The 18,202-nt window shown below is 42.9% G+C and overlaps 2 protein-coding genes across 5 annotated transcripts in view; one reads left to right on the forward strand and one right to left on the reverse strand.

The window, feature by feature from the left end:
• Positions 1-1,580: 1,580 nt before the first annotated feature.
• CNIH4 (cornichon family member 4) lies at positions 1,581-11,784 on the reverse strand. Of its 2 annotated transcripts, XM_032781720.2 has the most exons (5): positions 11,669-11,784; positions 9,139-9,207; positions 5,180-5,292; positions 3,055-3,195; positions 1,581-1,786 (listed from the first exon to the last, which is right to left on the reverse strand). In XM_032781720.2, the coding sequence occupies exons 1-5, from the start codon at positions 11,735-11,737 to the stop codon at positions 1,759-1,761; spliced, it is 420 nt and encodes a 139-aa protein (XP_032637611.1). In that variant the 5' UTR covers positions 11,738-11,784; the 3' UTR covers positions 1,581-1,758. The 2 variants fall into 2 exon arrangements, with proteins under 2 accessions (XP_032637611.1, XP_032637612.1); XM_032781721.2 differs by lacking the exons at positions 9,139-9,207; positions 11,669-11,784 and adding an exon at positions 10,942-11,425.
• A 4,129-nt stretch (positions 11,785-15,913) lies between these two features.
• Positions 15,914-18,202, forward strand: part of NVL (nuclear VCP like) — an 84,221-nt gene continuing 81,932 nt past the window's right edge. Inside the window, exons 1-2 of one of the 3 annotated variants that reach the window (XR_004373864.2) lie at positions 15,914-16,086; positions 17,357-17,430. Coding sequence is in view for 2 of the 3 variants with exons in the window: in XM_032781723.2 (XP_032637614.1) it covers positions 16,030-16,086; positions 17,357-17,430 (131 nt within the window). In the remaining variant the exon portion in view is untranslated. The remainder of the gene's footprint in view (positions 16,087-17,356; positions 17,431-18,202) is intronic. The other 2 variants (XM_032781723.2, XM_032781722.2) reach the window with 2 other exon arrangements.

Below are 18,202 nucleotides of genomic sequence, written 5' to 3' on the forward strand. Positions count from 1 at the left end.
CATAGAGTACACTGGGCCTCCTGCTTAGTTTCTTTACTGCTACTGTAGATCATGGCAGCATTCTTAATATTCAATTGTATCTCCTAGTAAATGTACAAAGTACATGATGCTGCAGAACAGGTAGTAAGCTAGGCAGCAGTAAAGACAGTCTTGTTACTAGTGCCCTACTACCCATTCCTTCCAGGATTACCACTAGGATTCACTTATATTTAAAACAAAACTTATTCTCTCCTGTTTTCTGGACTTCCTAGCACATCCTCCATGCAGGATCTATTGACAGTTTAAAGTCTTTAAGGCCAGTTGCACAAGATCTAAAATAGAGATGCTGAGCTGAGCATATTGTTGGCACTTAAGTAAACATGGTAGCAATACAAACTGTTTTGTTTAAGCATAATTGGTTTTGATTTTGGAACAACTGGTGTCCAAACATGGCCCGTTTAATAGCCTCAAATCTAAGGCCAACACTGTCCCAGCAAGAAAGTTAAAGGCAAGATACTGAAGCTTGATTTCTCCAACTATCTAAAGGTCTTCAATGCTGGCCTCAAAGAATAAGAATCTGCAATTATTTTAGCATCTGTTTAATTTCAACTATAATTTTGCATATCAAATCAAAGGGATACAATTGCTCTTTTGGATAGCATCTCTCAGCCCTTCCTGTCTGAGTCTTGCTAAGACTTAGTATTTTAAAAACACAGACTGATTGATCTAGAAAAGTGGTCTGTATCAAAAAGAGAGTAACACACTGACCTGAAAATAAGAATCCCTAAAAATGAATTTAGGCTCAGCTATTTAATATGAATGTGGCATGGGAGAGCAGTCCAAGAGAAAGTTACAGCTGGCCATCAAAGGGGTAACTGGACAAGTTGTTGATACAGAGCACTATTCTTTGTGTTTATTTTTGATTCACAGCAAGGTCTTGGATAAATAGATTGAGAGGTCATTTAGCTTTACTGTAGCTTCTGCCAGTCTCCAACCTTTGCAATGTGTTGATTACTCTTGAGTGAGTCTCCCATCTGTAGAGCAATGTATTATGTAGCAAGAGCGTAAGGGGAAAGAATCATAACTCACGTTTCTCTTGTATGTTGCGACAGATAAGTTTACACTAGAGCATAGACTAGGATCGCTTTTCCTGTTGGGGCCATACCCCATGCAGAAAATGAGATAATGGAAGTAGTGTTAGGTGGCTTTTTTTTTTAAGGCTACTTTCATCATAATGCTCCTTCATGGAATAGCTCCAAACAGATAAAAGATCCATGTGGGTGCAAGCTTCTCTGGAGCTCCAGCCTGTTGAGTGGGCACTCCACTACAGGACTCCAAAATAGATCTTCAAACAACTGGACAGCCAGAGGCACTTACAAAAGGCCTTTACGAATGAGCAGATGTATTAAATCTGCACTTAAATTTGCATCTCGACCTTCCACTGAGATAGACCTAAGCAGAGACCTGCTAAACCAGGCTGTCTTTTCCTGTTACCTTTCTACAAGATCAGTTCCATATAAAAATTAAATCTAACAAGAGCTAATAGAAGGTTTTTGTTTTTTTCATACCACACTTAAATCAATTGCTACAAAAACTCAATGTCATGGTTTTTAAAATATTTTATGTTAAAAATACAGCAAAAATATCTGAAAGAGGAAAAAATATACTGCATGACGACACCAGTCCAGGTATGTTCAAAAGTGTCTCTGGCTCCACAACTGTTCACTGGAGTGATTCGGATGGTTCAAAATTTGGCAGCTAACCAGTTCCTTTTCAACTTCAGTCATTTATCAAAGCCAAGATCATACTGTGGCAAGACAAAAGAGGAGACTGATGTATTACTGAAGCATATGCAAATCTCAGAGCACCTAGTTTTAAGCAGAAAAGAGATCACAACCACCTTCACCTTTATTATGAAAGCAAGACTTGCAGAGATTGTAAATTTTAGCATGCAATGATCCATCTTGAAGTGAGCAGGTGGCGATGTCAGAGAACTCACTGAGTTGTAACTTGGCAAACCCTATGAGAAGGTTTGCATGAGACATGTCTATTAGTAGCTCCCTTATTGGATAGGTATTAACTATCATTTTTTATTCTGTCTGTTAAATCCACTTAGCACCCTGATTGCAATAGATTTTACACGAAGATACTTAACCCTTACATATCCTGGAAATCTGGGCAAAATATACATTAACATATGTACGTGGAACAAGACTTAAACAAAAAAAAAACAAAAAACCATGCCCTGTAGTTACTCCCAACCTTTCTCACTGTGTGCGGGATAACATTTAAAAGGGATGCTCAAAGAGTTTAGGCCTCAAATTTATGCTTTGAAAAGTTTTCTATAAAACTTAAGGTTAAACAAATGTTTCATTGGGAGGAAAGAGGTTTCATTATAACCAGATACAAGAGAGAAATTTTTACTAGACAGATATGAAACTACTCAGTACAGTTGCAGCCAAGCTGAAGTGATAGGCCCGGAGTAGACAGGCTGGGTATGACTAAAATTAAGTCAGATTTTCAAAAAGTGAAACATCATCCCCTTGGCCCTCATTCTGCCATTATTTACTTTCCTTTACATTTGAACTACAAATCAAATTAATTGTTTGTACCCTTTGCTGCTTTCTTATGATGGATTAAGTCAGCTACAGTTTGTGTGCATTTGTTTTCAGAAGAGTGCAGCTTTCCCACCCCCTACATTAGAAGTACGGAGTCTTGAATCTCTTCTTCCCTGTATAATCTAGAATGTGACATCACAGTTAGCTGGTGCATGAAATGCTGATTTCCCCCAAATTAAACCATCATCCTAGTTTAGACGTTAGTCAGGCCCACTCAGAATTTCTGAACAAGAAAATATTCAGTTACATTTAAAGGAAACATTAAAAATTAAAGGCAATATTTTGAGAGTGCATGTTTAACCTGGAACTGACTGCCACAAGGTATTACTTGAGCAATGAGCTTAAATAGACTGCAGAAGGAGGACAGATATGCAGTTACACTGGCAGAATAAAGAGGATATGAAATGCTAGTAGGACAGTTCCTTTGTTCCTATGCTGCAGAAGATTTAAGACTAACCTGTAAAGGTACATGAAGAAACATAGCAGGTGAAAGCCTAGCTTAATCATGGCTTCCTTCATGTGAGATTTCAGTTGCCCCCGATTATGGATTTCTGTGGGATCAAACACCCCCAGGTTCCCACTTGGCACCATAATGAACCTGAAAGGTTTAAAAACAAAAAAAATAATTTTAGTCTCAGTATTCAAGCAAATCTTACTGAAACAGCCAAAGAAGGAAAACAAAGACATTGCTCCCCATTTTAAGAGTCATTTTCTAATTCAGTACAAAGCAGCTGTTCTCATAAATTTCAAGATATTTCATATCACCTAATCATTGGGTCCACAAATGAGAGATGGAAGAAAGCTATATATCTTGCTCGTGTACTTCATTAAAATGGTGACATTAGCACATACTTTTTCTGTACAGCAACAGAACAAGTGTGAGACAAACAAGTTCCTGTCCTAAGGCGTTCCCAGTTCAAAAATACAGCAATACTAGCACAGGCCACACAAAATGGAGAGAGGGCTTTATGCTATAGATGCGATTTAAAAATAAATAAATAAATAAATAAATAAATAAATAAAACAGACGGAGCTTGATACACAAGATGGCAGGCTGTTCAAGGCACAACAGGCCAGACAGATGGCACAAAATCGAGAGTGTCCAATGGAGGTGAAGGAAGCAACGAACAGGAAGTTTGGACAGAGGCAGAGAGAAGGGGGAAGAGTCATAGTCAAGGTAGCATCTAGAGCAGGGGTGGGCAAAGTATGGCTTGCAGGCCAGATCCGGCCCTCGGGATTGCCACCCCTGTGGTGTCACAGGCCCCACACTGCTCGCAGAAGTGGCCAGCAACACATCCCTGAAACTCCTAGGGGAGGGGGCACAGAGGGCTCTGTGTGCTGCCCTCTCCCGCAGGCACCGCCACCTGCAGCTCCCATTGGCTGTGAACGGTGAACCGCAGGAGCGTCAGGGAAGTATCCACAGATGAAGGCAGCATTTGGAGCCCTCTGTCCTCCCCTTCCATAGGGGCTACAGGGAGGTGGTGCTGGCCGCTTCTGGGAGCAGTGCAGGGCTAGGAAGGCAGGCAGGCAGGCAGGCAAGAAAGCCTGCCTTGGCCCCAGTGTGCACTGCTGCCACCCCGGAGCCGCTCCAGGTAAGCCGCGCCAGGCCGGAGCCCGCACGCCAAACCCCTCCTGGCCCCAACCCCCTGCCCTGAGCCCCCGCTGCACCCTGCATCCCTCTTCTGCCTCAACCACTTGCCCTGAGCCCTTCCTGCACACCGCACCCCCCCCCCCTTACACCGCACACTCCCTCCCACACCCCAACCCTACATTCATGGCTCTGCATGTGATTTCCCCACCCAGATGTGGCCCTCAGGTCAAAAAGTTTGTACATCCCTGATATAGGGCCTCATCAATACACAATATTTGAGTTGTTATAAACAATATTGGTTTAGAAATTAATAATTAAAGAAATACAACCTCCTTGCATGGACACTGATATACCCTAAAAGGTGCCAATATCAGTGTTGCTTATTCCTATAAATTTTATACCAGTACAACAACATCCACAATAGAGGTTGTATCACTATACCCACATAGTTACAGCAGTACAAGAACTGTCTTTACACCGTCTCTTGGTGAGATTTTAAAGTGAGGAGTGAAGCCTAAAAGAGAGGAATCTAACAAGCACGTGGGCATGGGACACATGACCAGAGCAATGAGAGGAAACATCTTGGCACCAGAGCTTTCAGTATTTCACCCTTTTAACATGCTACTATTTTCAAAGGCTCAAGCCATTAAATCTTTGAAAACTCAATGCTGACTCACAACAGCAAGGTACTTTGTCATTATAAATTTTACAACAAGCAGACTGAAGAATCTCAAGTTCTCAAACTTTGTTGCAATTTCAGCTAAAAGCACTGGAAAGGCCAATTTTCTAACCTTTTAGGCTATATGGGAAATTTTTAAAAGGTCAGATTTTTTAACAGTTTCAAAAGCACCTACAGTGAATTAATAACTTAGAGATATAAATGAAATATCCAGTCACGATGTACCAGCACAACATACAGTTTATCTTCACACTCAATTTTGAAAGTAGTGAAATTTCAAGAGAACAAGAAAATAAAATCCTGTGCACTTACCTATATATGTTCCAGGTTGCTACTGGAAAATTAAGGAGGAAGATGAACCAGTGCAATGAAATAAGCATTAATACTGTGACAATAGTATGGCCAATCAATTCTGGGACCACCCACTGCAAAAAAGGAAATAATATAGAAGTTTAAATATTTACACAGAGTGCGCCCCCTAAAGGAACCAACCCTTAGTGTAATTATGTCAAAACCTACATGTGTACACAGAGTGGATAAAAACGGATTAAAAATTTTATTTAAAATCAGATTTTTTAGAATTAAATGGGTTTTTATTATGACAAACTACAGACATTTCCTTTGGTAAGTAAATCAGTTAGTTTAAGATGCAAAACATGTTCTGATAAATGTTTTTCTTACGTTTCCAGCACAAGATAACTATTAGTTTTATTTAATATTTTTTAGTTTAATTCCAATTTCCATCTGTGTAGAACTTGATATAAATCACAAATACAAAAATCTAGTAAATAAGAAATGCATCATTCCCCATTTTCTATTATGAACAGTAAAAATTAAGAATCTGATAATATACATATGTTAAGGTGTATAATTGTTTAAATATATGTATATAGACAATAGTGTGGCCTCCTGGTTAGCAAAAAAGTTCCAGTTTAGAGTAAAGGCTATATTTAGGTGGAAATCAACATGTTTGAATGGTTAGTAATCAATGAGAATAAGCCTTTCTTTAGGGAAGGAACTAAACTTACAAATGCAAAACATAATTAAAATTATTTAAAATCAAGATTTCCTGAAGGAAGATTTAAATCATGATTAAAATATTATTTAAATCAAAATCTACCCTGTTTGTCTAAAGAAAGAGTTCTGGAAACATTTCCCCACTGTATTAGAGATCTACGTATATACTGCCTTTTATCCAGATACCATGGTGATAAGCCAAAGAGAACGAACCTATATAGCACTCAACTACATGAATCGCTTCAGCTCCACTGAAATGCATCAAATTCTGTGGTGAAACAATAGCTGTTTGCACACAGCTACACTACACAACAATTTAAGGCAGAAAATGAAGAATATTACATTCTAGATCAACTGCAGAGAGTGTGGGATTTAGGTAGGTAGAATGTAATTAAATCTGGACAGGACATGAGTCACAAAGGAAAAGTGCCACAAAAAGTTTAATAGTCAGGTTTTTCATTTTACCAGTTTCATTAGAAGTATTTACTCAGAAAAATGATCCCTACATTTGTGGATTTGCTTATTTGTCCATACAAGTCAATTCACCAAAAGTGAAACCTTCATCCATTTGAAAGAAAGAAAGATCGATCGATCAAGTACAGTGAAACTCCGCTATAACGCAATGTTTGGGGTCCAAAAAATTCCATCGCGATAAAGGCGGGGTTGCGGTATAGGGGGGTTTCATGCCGGTCAGTTTAAGTCAGTGGTCCACAACATGGTGCATTGATGTGCGCCGCCTAGAGCTAGTTCCAGCAGGGAAGAGAAGCTGCGGCCCTGCACCTGCCGGGAACAGAGAACTCCAAGACTGCAGGAGCCGGTGCTCTCTGTCCCCAGCAGGCACAGGGCCGCGGCTTCTCTCCGGCTTGGAGAGAAGCCGCGGCCCCGCGTCTGCCAGGGATAGAGAACTCCAGGGCTGCGGGCGTCGGTGCTCTCTGTCCCTGGAAAGCCGGAAAGAAGCCATGGCTCTGCATCTGCCGGGGACAGAGAGCACCGGCACCCGCAGCCCTGGAGTTCTCTGTCCCCAGCAGGTGCGAGGCTGCAGCTTCTCTCTCCTGCTGGGCAGTAGGCGGGGGCACATCAATGTCCCCGCGGGCCCATGGCATTGGGGACCATTGGTATTAGCCCTTAAAAGGGGAGTCAACTTATGATCGCGTTATATGCGATTTCGCGTTATGGCAGGGCGTGTTATTGCGAGGTTTGCCTGTATTTCAATTGTACAAAAAAAAAAAAAAAAAAGAGGAAAAGACAATTCAACTCATCTTAAATAGGTTTATCTAAATCAGTAACTTTGTTTGATTTTATTCCCCATCATTTGATATTTTAAAATGTTTACCGTGAAATAACTTTTTAAAGTTATCCCAGATTCTCTACTCAGAGTCCAGTAACAAACAAACAAACAAACAAACCCACACACATGCACAAATCAGCGACATAATATTTAATATCAATCACTAGTTATCACTTTGGAAAATGGACATCTGAACAAGTAAAATGTACACAATGTGAACAAAATGTAGCATATCTCCAGAGATAGGAGCCATCTCAAAACTCAGAAAACTGACACATCAATCCTTTTTTCTCCTTCCCCCTTCATGCCTCCCTGGCTACAGTGCAATTAGCCACTCCTTGGTGTTTATTCAATTTGATCCAGTCTCTCCGCAAATCAAGATTTTTTCAGAACGACAATACAAAGGGTTCAGAAAATAGGCAGCAAATCTATCAACAACGTAAAACCAACCAAAGCCAGAAAAGTGACCCACCCCAGCAAGTGTGGATCAGAGTGCTGCAAGAGCTGTCTCTGGCCTGGGCTACATGGAAAAATGGTACCAATGGCTTAGAACTTGATTTAGTTAAGTTGAAGCAACCTTCTTCAGTGGAGACATTTTTTGTGTAAGAGTGCCTTATACTGATTTATCTCAAGTTGGGAATCTTCATCAGGAAGATTCAATTTAAATCTTTTGTGATCTGTAAATATTGATTTCACCTAACAAACAGAAAGGGGAGCGAGGGGGATCCATCGATGGCAATCAGTACATGCAGCCTTTACCACACCTAGCAACCACAGAGATTTGGTATCCTGGGCTCTTGACCAGGCAGAGGCCCCCTGCAGTCCTGCTGTCACCAACCAGGAGAGAGTGGGGCCATCCATAGGCAGGAGCCATTCAGCAGCAGTCTGGCCTCCCCTACAGTCAAGTACTCATCCACCTCATTTTGGTCCCTCCCAGGGGTCTCTGCTCTACACAGCAAACGCAGCTTCCCCTGCCCTAGCATCCACTGGGATCTGGCTTTCTGGGCCACACATCTGTGCAGGGAGCCCCTTGCTGTCATCAGCCCCGTGGCCATGTAGAAAGTATGCTGGAGCCTCAGGCCATGGCTACACTGGCGCTTTACAGTGCTGCAACTTTCTCGCTCAGGGGTGTGAAAAAAAACACCCCCCTGAGCGCTGCAAGATACAGTGCTGTAAAGCGTCAGTGTAAACAGTGCCGCAGTGCTAAACCCCATGAGGATGTGGAGTATGTGCAGCGCTGGGAGACCGCTCTCCCAGTGCTGGCGCTCCGACTACACTCACAATTCAAAGCGCTGCCGTGGCAGCGCTTTGAAGTTTCGAGTGTAGCCATACCCTCACTGTGAAACTGAAAATTTTAAAGTGATAAAAACTGATAATATTGATGTTTATTTTTAGCCTTTATCTGTTGAATTTCAGAAGTCCCTCAATTCTGCCAAGCCTAATCTTATGCCACTCAAACCAAAATAAGTGTGTCTACACAAGAGGAACATACCAATTTAACTGTGTCAGTTTCTAAGCAGAATTAGTTAAAATGGTACAATTTCTCATGCAGACAAGGCCTGATAACTGCTCTGGTCAAAAAAGGCCAGGAATTATAGCCAGAGTTCTAATAAAGTAACTAAAAAGTGTTAGGAAGATCACACAACCATGTCATAACCAGCAACACCTTGGTTTGCCTCATACCCAGGGACAGAGGCAGAGAATCTAGAGATTCTAAGCTGCAGGTATACAGCCAATTTATTGGTCTGCCTCAAATCACCAGGGTGAGGGGAAATGCCCCACAGTTCAGACTGTTGGACATACAAGAAAGATTCATTCTAGGAGTTGGGGTGAAGGAAAGCTGTGGGAAAAGAAAAAGTAATATCCACCCCCATTTTTAGATTCACAGCACTCCCTCTTGTTTCCAGTGCTAGAACACGGGATCTACTGAATTTTATCAAATTAAATGCAACATAAGATTTCTTACTTTATTTAGTTTTGAACAGCAAGATCTTGCATTAATATAGTCACATTCCAAATCTGATAGGGTTATTATCTGAAGTCCAAGATAAGGAAAATTTTTTGTCAGACAGTAATTCAAAGCTATATTTTAACTCTCACAGGAATTAGGCACACCTTTACCATAGGACAGAGGAGTTACGGCTTTAATTGGGACACTCTTTTCTGTTAGAGCAAAACTGTCAGTTACATTTGAGGTAAATTACATTTATTGTCCTATTTTATTCTCTTTCCCACATCTTTTCCTCACACACTTGATGTAGTATCAGCACACAAGTAATCTCACAATGCTTTTTACCAATGACTGTTGGCCAAGTGCTTCAACACACTGAACACAGATTAGGGAACTCTAGAGCTTGCTTATTTCTCAATGCAGTTTCTGTTCCTGGGCCTTGTCCTACAATCCTTATTTATACAAATGATCCCTCTGACCTCAATAGAATTAGCCTCTTACTAGGTTTAGATGCTTATAATTGAAAGCATAAATACAGTTTTTCTTAACTCACTGAGAATACAACCATCAGACAGGCGTATTGTGAGTTATAATTTGTTGACTTTTGTGAGTGCTTTGAGATCCCCAATGAAAAGTGCTAGAGAAATGCAAACTAATGTTTATTTTATAACTAGTGTCCAGATACTCTGGTGATGGACACTTCTGAAGTATAATCATGACACTACTCCACAAGAAAAACAAGAGGTGCTTTTAATATCAGAACTATTATTTAAAGGTAATCTGTGAAGGAAGAAAAATGTGCACTTTTTTGTTCTTTATTACATACAAAGTCACCTGAAAGGTTTAAAAAATTAGTTCTGCTTTTTTTAAAAACACATTAGCAGCAATATTGGGTTTCTCTATCTTTGGCTGGAGAACAAGTGGGCTGCTATCACAAGAAACTGATTCCAGAAAAGAGAAGGGATTTTTAGTCAGAAAAATTCTCTTTGAAAAAAGATTTACCCTCACTCTTACCCAAATGAGGTATGAAAGTTCACACTCCAGCAAAAACAATACACTTGATATTCCTGATGTTTTTAAAGCCTTTCTGGTTTTGATTTACCTTAGAAGCAAACCCTTTAGGCCATCTTTTTTGTGTCATGATGAAACAAGAAAAGAGATTTTGATAAAGACTCAGTGCCCTTTGCATCCTAATAATGCCATAAAACAACAAACAAGAGTGATTAGAGAAACCTTGTGTAAGGAGAATTACAAAACGTAGTACAACCAGGAACTAGTGGCATACTGACACCAAGAATACATTTCCAACAGAATAAGACATCTATAGAATCCAGAAAACACTGGACTACAAAGGTTTCTCGAAGTTTTTGAGATTTAAATTTAGCGCACCTCTCCTTCCCCCCCCTCCCCAAAATCCCATATCAAGACCAAACAGATCAGTATAACATGAACTATATGGAAGCCGCACAATGTGTTTTTCCTTATGTGGACTATGAGTGTAAGCAGCATATTGGAATTCTGTATTTAGAGGATTGGACACTGCAAGCTTTCATTATTGAACCATGTTTTTGCACATTCTTCTGTGTTATAGAAATTTTTTCACATAACGGCCTATTCCTCTCCTGCCTTTTTGAGTCCTAGCAATATTCTCCAACTTCCTTTTTACCAAAGCAGTTTTGGAAGAAACAAATGGCTGACAAAAATTCACAAGCATTTTAAATACTCATGTATCTGGGGAGATAAATCTGTGAAGTGCAGCATTCAGTTCAACACCCAGGTAGGTGATTTAGTCACAATAACACTCAGAATCTTATGCACCTTAATGGATTATCATTAGACAGTTATGCCACATATGCTGTATCATGATGAAATTAGAATAGAACCCAAATGTGGTTATGACAAGGGAACATCCGTGTTTATTGCACAGCTTGTGTTTTTAAATCCTTAACTAATTTTTCTTCATCCTCCACTTAAAATAGAGGACCATCAGTGAGACAAATGTGAGTTTTAAGAGATCCTGTGTAAATTACTAGCAAAACATTCCCAAAAACACAGAGAAATTCACAAGTGTGACTTTCCATCACATTATTAATTCAATTAACAGAATAACTATGTTGGAGAAACAATTTAGGCCCCAAATGAGATTTTGCAAAAACAGGATTTGACAAAACCCAACATCCACAGATGTTGCTTTCCTGACTTTTACAACATTTCAATGAAATCAGGCCTTTAGGCTTAAACATGTCCCAGCAGAATTAGGAGGTACCTAGGGGATGGTAATTGGCAGGCGGTGAGTATCATACCAGCCTTGGGAGTGTCCCAACCCCACTCCTCAGCCGCCTCCTTTCCCCCGAGATACCCCAGCCCGCCTCACTGTATGGGCTCCCCCCGGGGTAACACCCCTTATCCCTCACCAACCCCCCCCCCTTCTAGAGTTACCGCCCCACAGCCCTGCACCGAGCCGGTGCAGCCCCACCCCGCGACCACCCCCGGCTCTGACCGACATGTCGCCCGCCCCTCCCCGGCCCCTTCGCCCAGAGGATACGAAATACACGGAGAGGAAGATCAGAGCGCAGCAATCAATGAGCGAAAAGACGAATACGACGGACTCCATGCCTCCAGGTCCGCCCTGCCTCCGGGCCACCGTACCCTGCTGTTTCCGGCTCCCTTCCTCCTACCCCGCCCACCGTCTCCAGCTTTAGTGCCCGCCCCTCGGGATCTCACCCCGCAGCATGCTGGGAAGTGTAGTCTTTCCTTCTCGCCTTAGGTCTGCAAAGACAGCTGAGGGCAGTAAGGTGGTGCCCCGCTGGGAAGGGAGGTTTGGACCCATCCTTTGGGATGAAGCTGGGAAAAATTTCTCACTTTACATATATTAAAAACAATGAGGAATCCTTGTGGCACCTTAGAGACTAACAAATGTATTTGGGCATAAGCTTTCATGGGCTATAACCCACTTCATCAGATGCATGGAGTGAAAAATACAGTAGCCAAGGGTAAATATACAGCACATGAAAAGATGGGAGTTGCCTTACCAAGTGGTGGGTCAGTGCTAACAAGGCCAATTCAATCAGGGTGGATGTGGCCCATTCCCAACAGTTGACAAGAAGGGGTGAATATCAACAGAGGGAAAATCAACAGAGTCAGGCTAACACGGCTACTCCTCTGGTACTTACTTTTTGTAGTTACCCAGCCACTCCCAGTCTTTATTCGGGCCTAATTTGATGGCGTCAAGTTTGCAAATTAATTCCAGTTCTGCAGTTTCTTGTTGAAGTTTGTTTTTGAAGGTTTTTTTGATTAAGAATGGCCACTTTTAAGTCTGTAATTGAGTGTCCAGGGAGATTGAAGTGCTCTGCTACTGGTTTTTTAATGTTACAATTCTCGATATCTGATTTGTATCCACTTATTCTTTTGCATAGAGACTGTCCAGTCTGGCCAATGTACATGGCAGAGGGGCATTCCTGGCACACAATGGCATATATTACACTGGTAGATATGCAGATGAACAAGCCCTTGTGGTATGATGGTGTCCCTGGAAAGGATATGTGGACAAAATTAGCAATGCAGTTTGTTGCAGGGATTGGTTCCTAGGTTAGTGTTTCTGTTGTGTGGTGTGTAGTTGCTGGTGAGTATTTGTTTCAGGTTGGGGGGCTCTCTGTAAGCGAGGGCTGGCCTGTCTCCCAAGGTCTGTGAGAGTGTCACATTCTGTAGGTCATTGCTGGAAGGGGCTGGGATACTGTGCTGATGAGGATGGGATAGGAACCTTACACAGAATGTAAAAGCAGTAGAGAATCCTGTGGCACCTTATAGACTAACAGACGTTTTGGAGCGTGAGCTTTCGTGGGTGAATACCCACTTCGTCAGACGCAGGTAGTGGAAATTTCCAGGGGCAGGTATATATATGCTAGCAAGCAAGCTAGAGATAACGAGGTTAGTTCAGTCAGGGAGGGTGAGGCCTGTTCTAGCAGTGAGGTGTGAAAACTCAAGGGAGAGAAACTGGGGTTCTGTAACTGCAAGCCATCACAGTCTTTGTTGAGTCCAGAGCTGATAGTGTCAACTTTGCAAATGAATGAAGCTCAGCAGTTTCTCTGAGTCTGGTCCTGAAGTTTTTTGCTGCAGGATACGCCACCTAAGGTCTGCTATATGTGGTGGCCGGGAGGTTGAGTGCTCTCCTACAGGTTTTTTGTATATTGCCAATTCCTGATATCTTGATTTGTGTCCATTTATCCTTTCCGGTAGTGATGTCCATTTTGCCGATGTACATAGCAGAGGGGCCATTGCTGGCATATGATGGCGTATATTACATTTGGTGGACGTGCAGGTGAATGAACCAGTGATGTATGGCTGATCTGGTTAGGTTCCTATGATGGTGTCCGCTGGTGTCGATATGTGGGCAGAGTTGGCATCGCGGATTTGTGTGCATGATGGTCCTGAGCTAGAGTTACTATGGTACACGGTGTGCATTGCTGGTGACCACTACCCTCCGTTTCCAGGTGGCAGGTTGTCTGTGGGCAAGGATTGGCCTGCCACCCCAACGATCCGTGAAAGTGGTGGATCCATTGTCCAGGATGGGTTTGTAGATCCCTGAATGATGCGTTGGAGGGGTTTTAGCTGGGGGGTGTAAGTGTATGGCCAGTGGATCCTGTGGTTTCTTTCTTGGGTTTGTCTTGCAATAGGAGGCTTCCTGGGTACACGTCCTGGCTTCTGTTTGATCTGTTTCCATCCCCTAATTTCCTCCCGTTGTGGGTTTGTAGTTTTGAGGAAGCTTGGGTGGAGATTTTGTGGTGTTGGTCTCTGTCTGAGGGTTTTCAGAGCAGTGCGGTTTGTACCTCAGTGCTTGGCCTGTAGACAATCCGACACCCACCTCGTGTGATGTGCCGCCGGATGAAGCTGGAGGCATGAAGGTCGGCGTAGCGGTCGGTAGGTTTTGGCCTATAGAGTGGTGTTATGTGACCATTCACTTAATTGCAAAAACCGGGTGTCCTAGAAAGTGGATCCACTGTGAGATTGGACACATGGCTGAGGTTGAATGGTGGGGTGGAAGTTGTTTTGAAATCATGTGGTGGAATTTTTTCTAGACGTCCCTTCCCCATGGGTCCAGATGATGAAGATGTCATCAATGTGCGTAGGTAAGAAGAGGGGCGGTGAGTAGCGAGAGCTGAGTAAGCGTTGTTTCCAGGTCAGCCATAAAATAATTGGCCGTATTGTGGGGCCATGTTGCGGGTGCCCATAGCATGCCACTGATTGGAGGTATATATTGCATCAAACTTGAAATAGTTGTGTGTGAGTAGTAAAGGCTCAGAGCTTCAGCAGCCAGTTGTGCCCTGTGGCATCATCAGGGATACTGTTCTACGCTTGTATTCCATCGTTGTGTGGGATTTTTATGTATGAGAGCCTCTACATCCATGCGCATGGCTAGGATGGTGTTTTTCTGGGAGGGGTGACCATGCGTTGTAGTTTCCTCAGGAAATCAGTGTGTCACGGAGAAATAGCTGGGAGTGGCTGGGCGCATCGGGTCTGAGTTAGAGAGTCCCACTATATCAGAACAGTCCCTCAGTGAGAGTGCCAACTGCCGAGCAATGAAATGGGCGTACCAGGATTTCCTGGGTTGTGGATCTTGGGTAGTAGATCAATAACCCTGGTCGGGGGTTCTAAGGAATGCCTGATCTTGCTACTGGTGTTAGTGTATGGAGTTGTCCTGAGTAGATGGTCCAGTTTCTTAGTGTATTCCTCAGTGGGATCTGAGGGAAGTGGCCTGTAGAATTTGGTATTGGAGAGTTGTCTGGCGGCCTCCTTCTGGTAGTCAGAATGGAATCCCAGTAGCACATCTCCCCCAGGCTCCCACCCAGGAATCTGGACCCCAGTGCAAACCCACCCACTTCCGTCCCCCAGGAGAAAACACAGACTCCTAATAGCGGCCACAGCTGGGCAAATGGGGAGGAGGGAGGTTAGCACAGGATTTAAAATCATAACTTTTACATTTAATGCTGGTGACATTAATAAAACAAAACCCATTAAAATGAGGACATTCCTAAAATTAAGGTTCTTATTGCATTACTAATTGGGCTATGTGTGCACATCCCGTTATTTCAATAACATAATTAACAAGAGAGACAGAAATGTATAGTACTATCTGCAGTATGTGCAAGGCAGACAAGACAACATCGTGTCTAAGTCCCAGGAAGAGCGGGGAGAGATTGGAAATGTCTGACTTCTGCATGCCAGACTTGTAAAACTCAGTGCTGTGTTGATGCCTAAGCTTTCATTTAATTTTCTTGGCTTAATCATAAGGCTTCTAGGCACTGTGATAACACCAATAATAAATAAATAGCATGCCATTGACGGACTGATACTGGCATGGCTCTAACTGAAACGCTGTTCATTGCTGGGTCCTCCCTGTAAGCACCATACAACCAACTTGTGCCGGACTTTAAAAAGACATAGCTGATGTCCACGCCTGAATGTGAGCTACAAAACAAGCCAAGTTTTACGTCTACAGCTTCAGCAATGGTGAAGTGAGCGCCCAATGGCCGGACAGGGCTTTCCTGCGCACAAGAGAAACGCTATAAATGCAAAATGGCCGAAGGAATTCGGCTGGGCTCAGGCCACAGGCAGGAATCCTCAGCCCCACAGGGAAAAGGGTGGGAAAGCCCTAGGCAGCTGAGGGTTTTGGGACGGGGGCGCCTGCTGTGCAGTAAACGCATGGTAGGCGGTTCCCAGCCCAGAACAGGGCTTGTTCGTAATACCAGAACTGCCAATAAAGTTGGGTAGTTTGAATGGGCCCTTCGGGCGGAGTTTTAGGTGACTAGACGGGTGCCTGCGTAGAATTCCAGAGCGGCTCTGCGGGCTGATCTCCATCGTTCTGGCGGCCTCGAGTCGCTTGGCGAGAGCTGCCGGAGGCGCTGGGCCATGCGGGGCCGCGCGGGGAGCTTCGCGGACCCTCGCCTGAAGCAGCGAATCAAGCAGGTGCCGAACCCCCTCCCCACTTGCTCCTGCCTGGCTGTGGCCCGTCCCGAGCCCCGGGAAGTCAAGTCACGCGCCCCCCCGGGTTCCCTCGCGCGCTCCTCCAGGGTTAACGAGGGGTTGGTGCCTTGCATGCAACCAGGGGCGCCGCAGCGCAGCCTTGTATCGCCCCGCGCTACAGAGCCGTCACCCAGCTCTCAGGTCTAGGGGAGGGGAGCGGCTGTTTATTTGTCAGGGCCAATGCCAGCACCACGCGCTGTGTATGTCTTTAAAAGACGCTGGGCGCGGTCCTTGGGCTCCCTGAAAGGTGTCATCTTGTTCCTGGGGTCACACCACCTGTCAGAGGGAGCTGCGATCCCACAGTAACGGATGCCTTTAGAAAACCCGAGACAGGGAGCTATTGATTTGGGGGCAAGGGGAGCAGTGATTTTACTCAAGCCCTCTCGAGTTGATGGTCCATGTGAGGGTGTGATTATTGTGAGAATAGACCAGACTAAAAGCCAGGTATAAAAGCTGGTGTAATGCTATAGCACTTGATTGACATACTTTAAATGGCACTCCGCTAAGCACCTTGCAAAGATACATTTATCTTTACAACACCCCTATTAGATATTAAATTATGATCTGCCTCTTACAGATGGGGAAGTGAGACACACGAAATGAGGTTGCACAGGAAGTTTAGTAGTGGCAGAAATAGAACCCATGATTTCTATTTCCAAGTTCAATGACTTGGCTGCAGGACCATCTCCCTCTGTTGCAGTTGCAGTGATACTCAGACCTCCTAGCTTCAATATTGCCCAAAAGAGCCACAGTAGTGTGAATTCATTGTTTCAGTAATACTAATCATATTTAGTTTTTAGTTTCACAGCAACTAAATTAATAACAAATTGATAACTGAATTGGTTTATAAGATAGTAAAAGCATCCTGATTGCTTAATGACTTAAACTGTGCTTCCTACTATGTCTCCTGCATCTATTTGCAGCACACATACATGATTTAATTATTAACCAATCTGAGTATCACTATTCTATTGATGGAAGTCTATGGAGTTGCCCCAATTAATGACAATAGTTAGTTTGGCCTCCAAATATAGTATACTACTTCTCCCAGTAAGTGTGGCCAGTTGGCTGTGTATAACTTTTGTGCAAAACAAATTCAAGCTGTTTAGATTTTTCAGTTTAAATTTTCTTTTTTATGATGTTAATTTGTGAAGGTCAATAATTTCAGCAAAAGTCTTAGATTTTGTTCATTTCTGTAAACTCTGCATTTCAGTACCTAAGCAGTAATAAATGTGGCCGATATGTGGACGTTGGAATTTTAGCAGCTGATTTACAGAAAACTTACAGGTGAGCAAAAAGCTTAGTCCTTGCATTCTGTTTTTTTTTAAAAAAAAAAATAGAAATAGTAATATGTATCTGCATATCTGTTTGTAAAATTTAAATGTATTTCTCATGGCAGTTCTGAATTATACCTTTATTATAAACTGGGATTGAAAGTTGCTTAGTACGTCACTGATCAAGGAAGAAGTACAATCAAAATAAATTGTTTTCACTGCAAGATTCTCTTTGGCTGACATATAGTATCTAGTAAATTACTCATATTGCAGTAGCACAGAGAATTATAGAAATGTAGGGCACAAGAGACCTCAAGCGGTCTCATAGACTCTAGTACTGGAAGGGACCTTGAGAGGTCATCGAGTCCAGTCCCCTGCCGTCATGGCAGGACCAAATACTGTCTAGACCATCCCTGATAGACATTTATCTAACCTACTCTTAAATATCTCCAGAGATGGAGATTCCACAACCTCCCTACAATTTATTTTAGTGTTTAACTACCCTGACAGTTAGGAACTTTTCCTAATGTCCAACCTAAATCTCCCTTGCTGCAGTTTAAGCCCATTGCTTCTTGTTCTATCATTAGAGGCTAAGGTGAACAAGTTTTCTCCCTCCTCCTGATGACACCCTTTTAGATACCTGAAAACTGCTATCATGTCCCCTCTCAGTCTTCTCTTTTCCAAACTAAATAAACCCAATTCTTTCAGCCTTCCTTCATAGGTCATGTTCTCAAGACCTTTAATCATTCTTGTTGCTCTTCTCTGGACCCTCTCCAATTTCTCCA

The sequence above is a fragment of the Chelonoidis abingdonii genome, chromosome 3 (assembly GCF_003597395.2).
Source record: "Chelonoidis abingdonii isolate Lonesome George chromosome 3, CheloAbing_2.0, whole genome shotgun sequence".
Taxonomy (NCBI): Eukaryota; Metazoa; Chordata; order Testudines; family Testudinidae; genus Chelonoidis; species Chelonoidis abingdonii.

Excerpts from the sequence above, each read along its gene's own strand:
- CNIH4 (XM_032781720.2), bottom strand. The coding sequence starts at position 11,737 with ATGGAGTCCGTCGTATTCGTCTTTTCGCTCATTGATTGCTGCGCTCTG. Across the intron at positions 9,208-11,668 it reads TCTTCCTCTCCGTGTATTTC|ATAATAACCCTATCAGATTT; the intron begins GTATCCTCTGGG and ends CTTGGACTTCAG. Across the intron at positions 1,787-3,054 it reads TTCTTCATGTACCTTTACAG|TATGATCTTGGCTTTGATAA; the intron begins GTTAGTCTTAAA and ends GTCTTGCCACAG.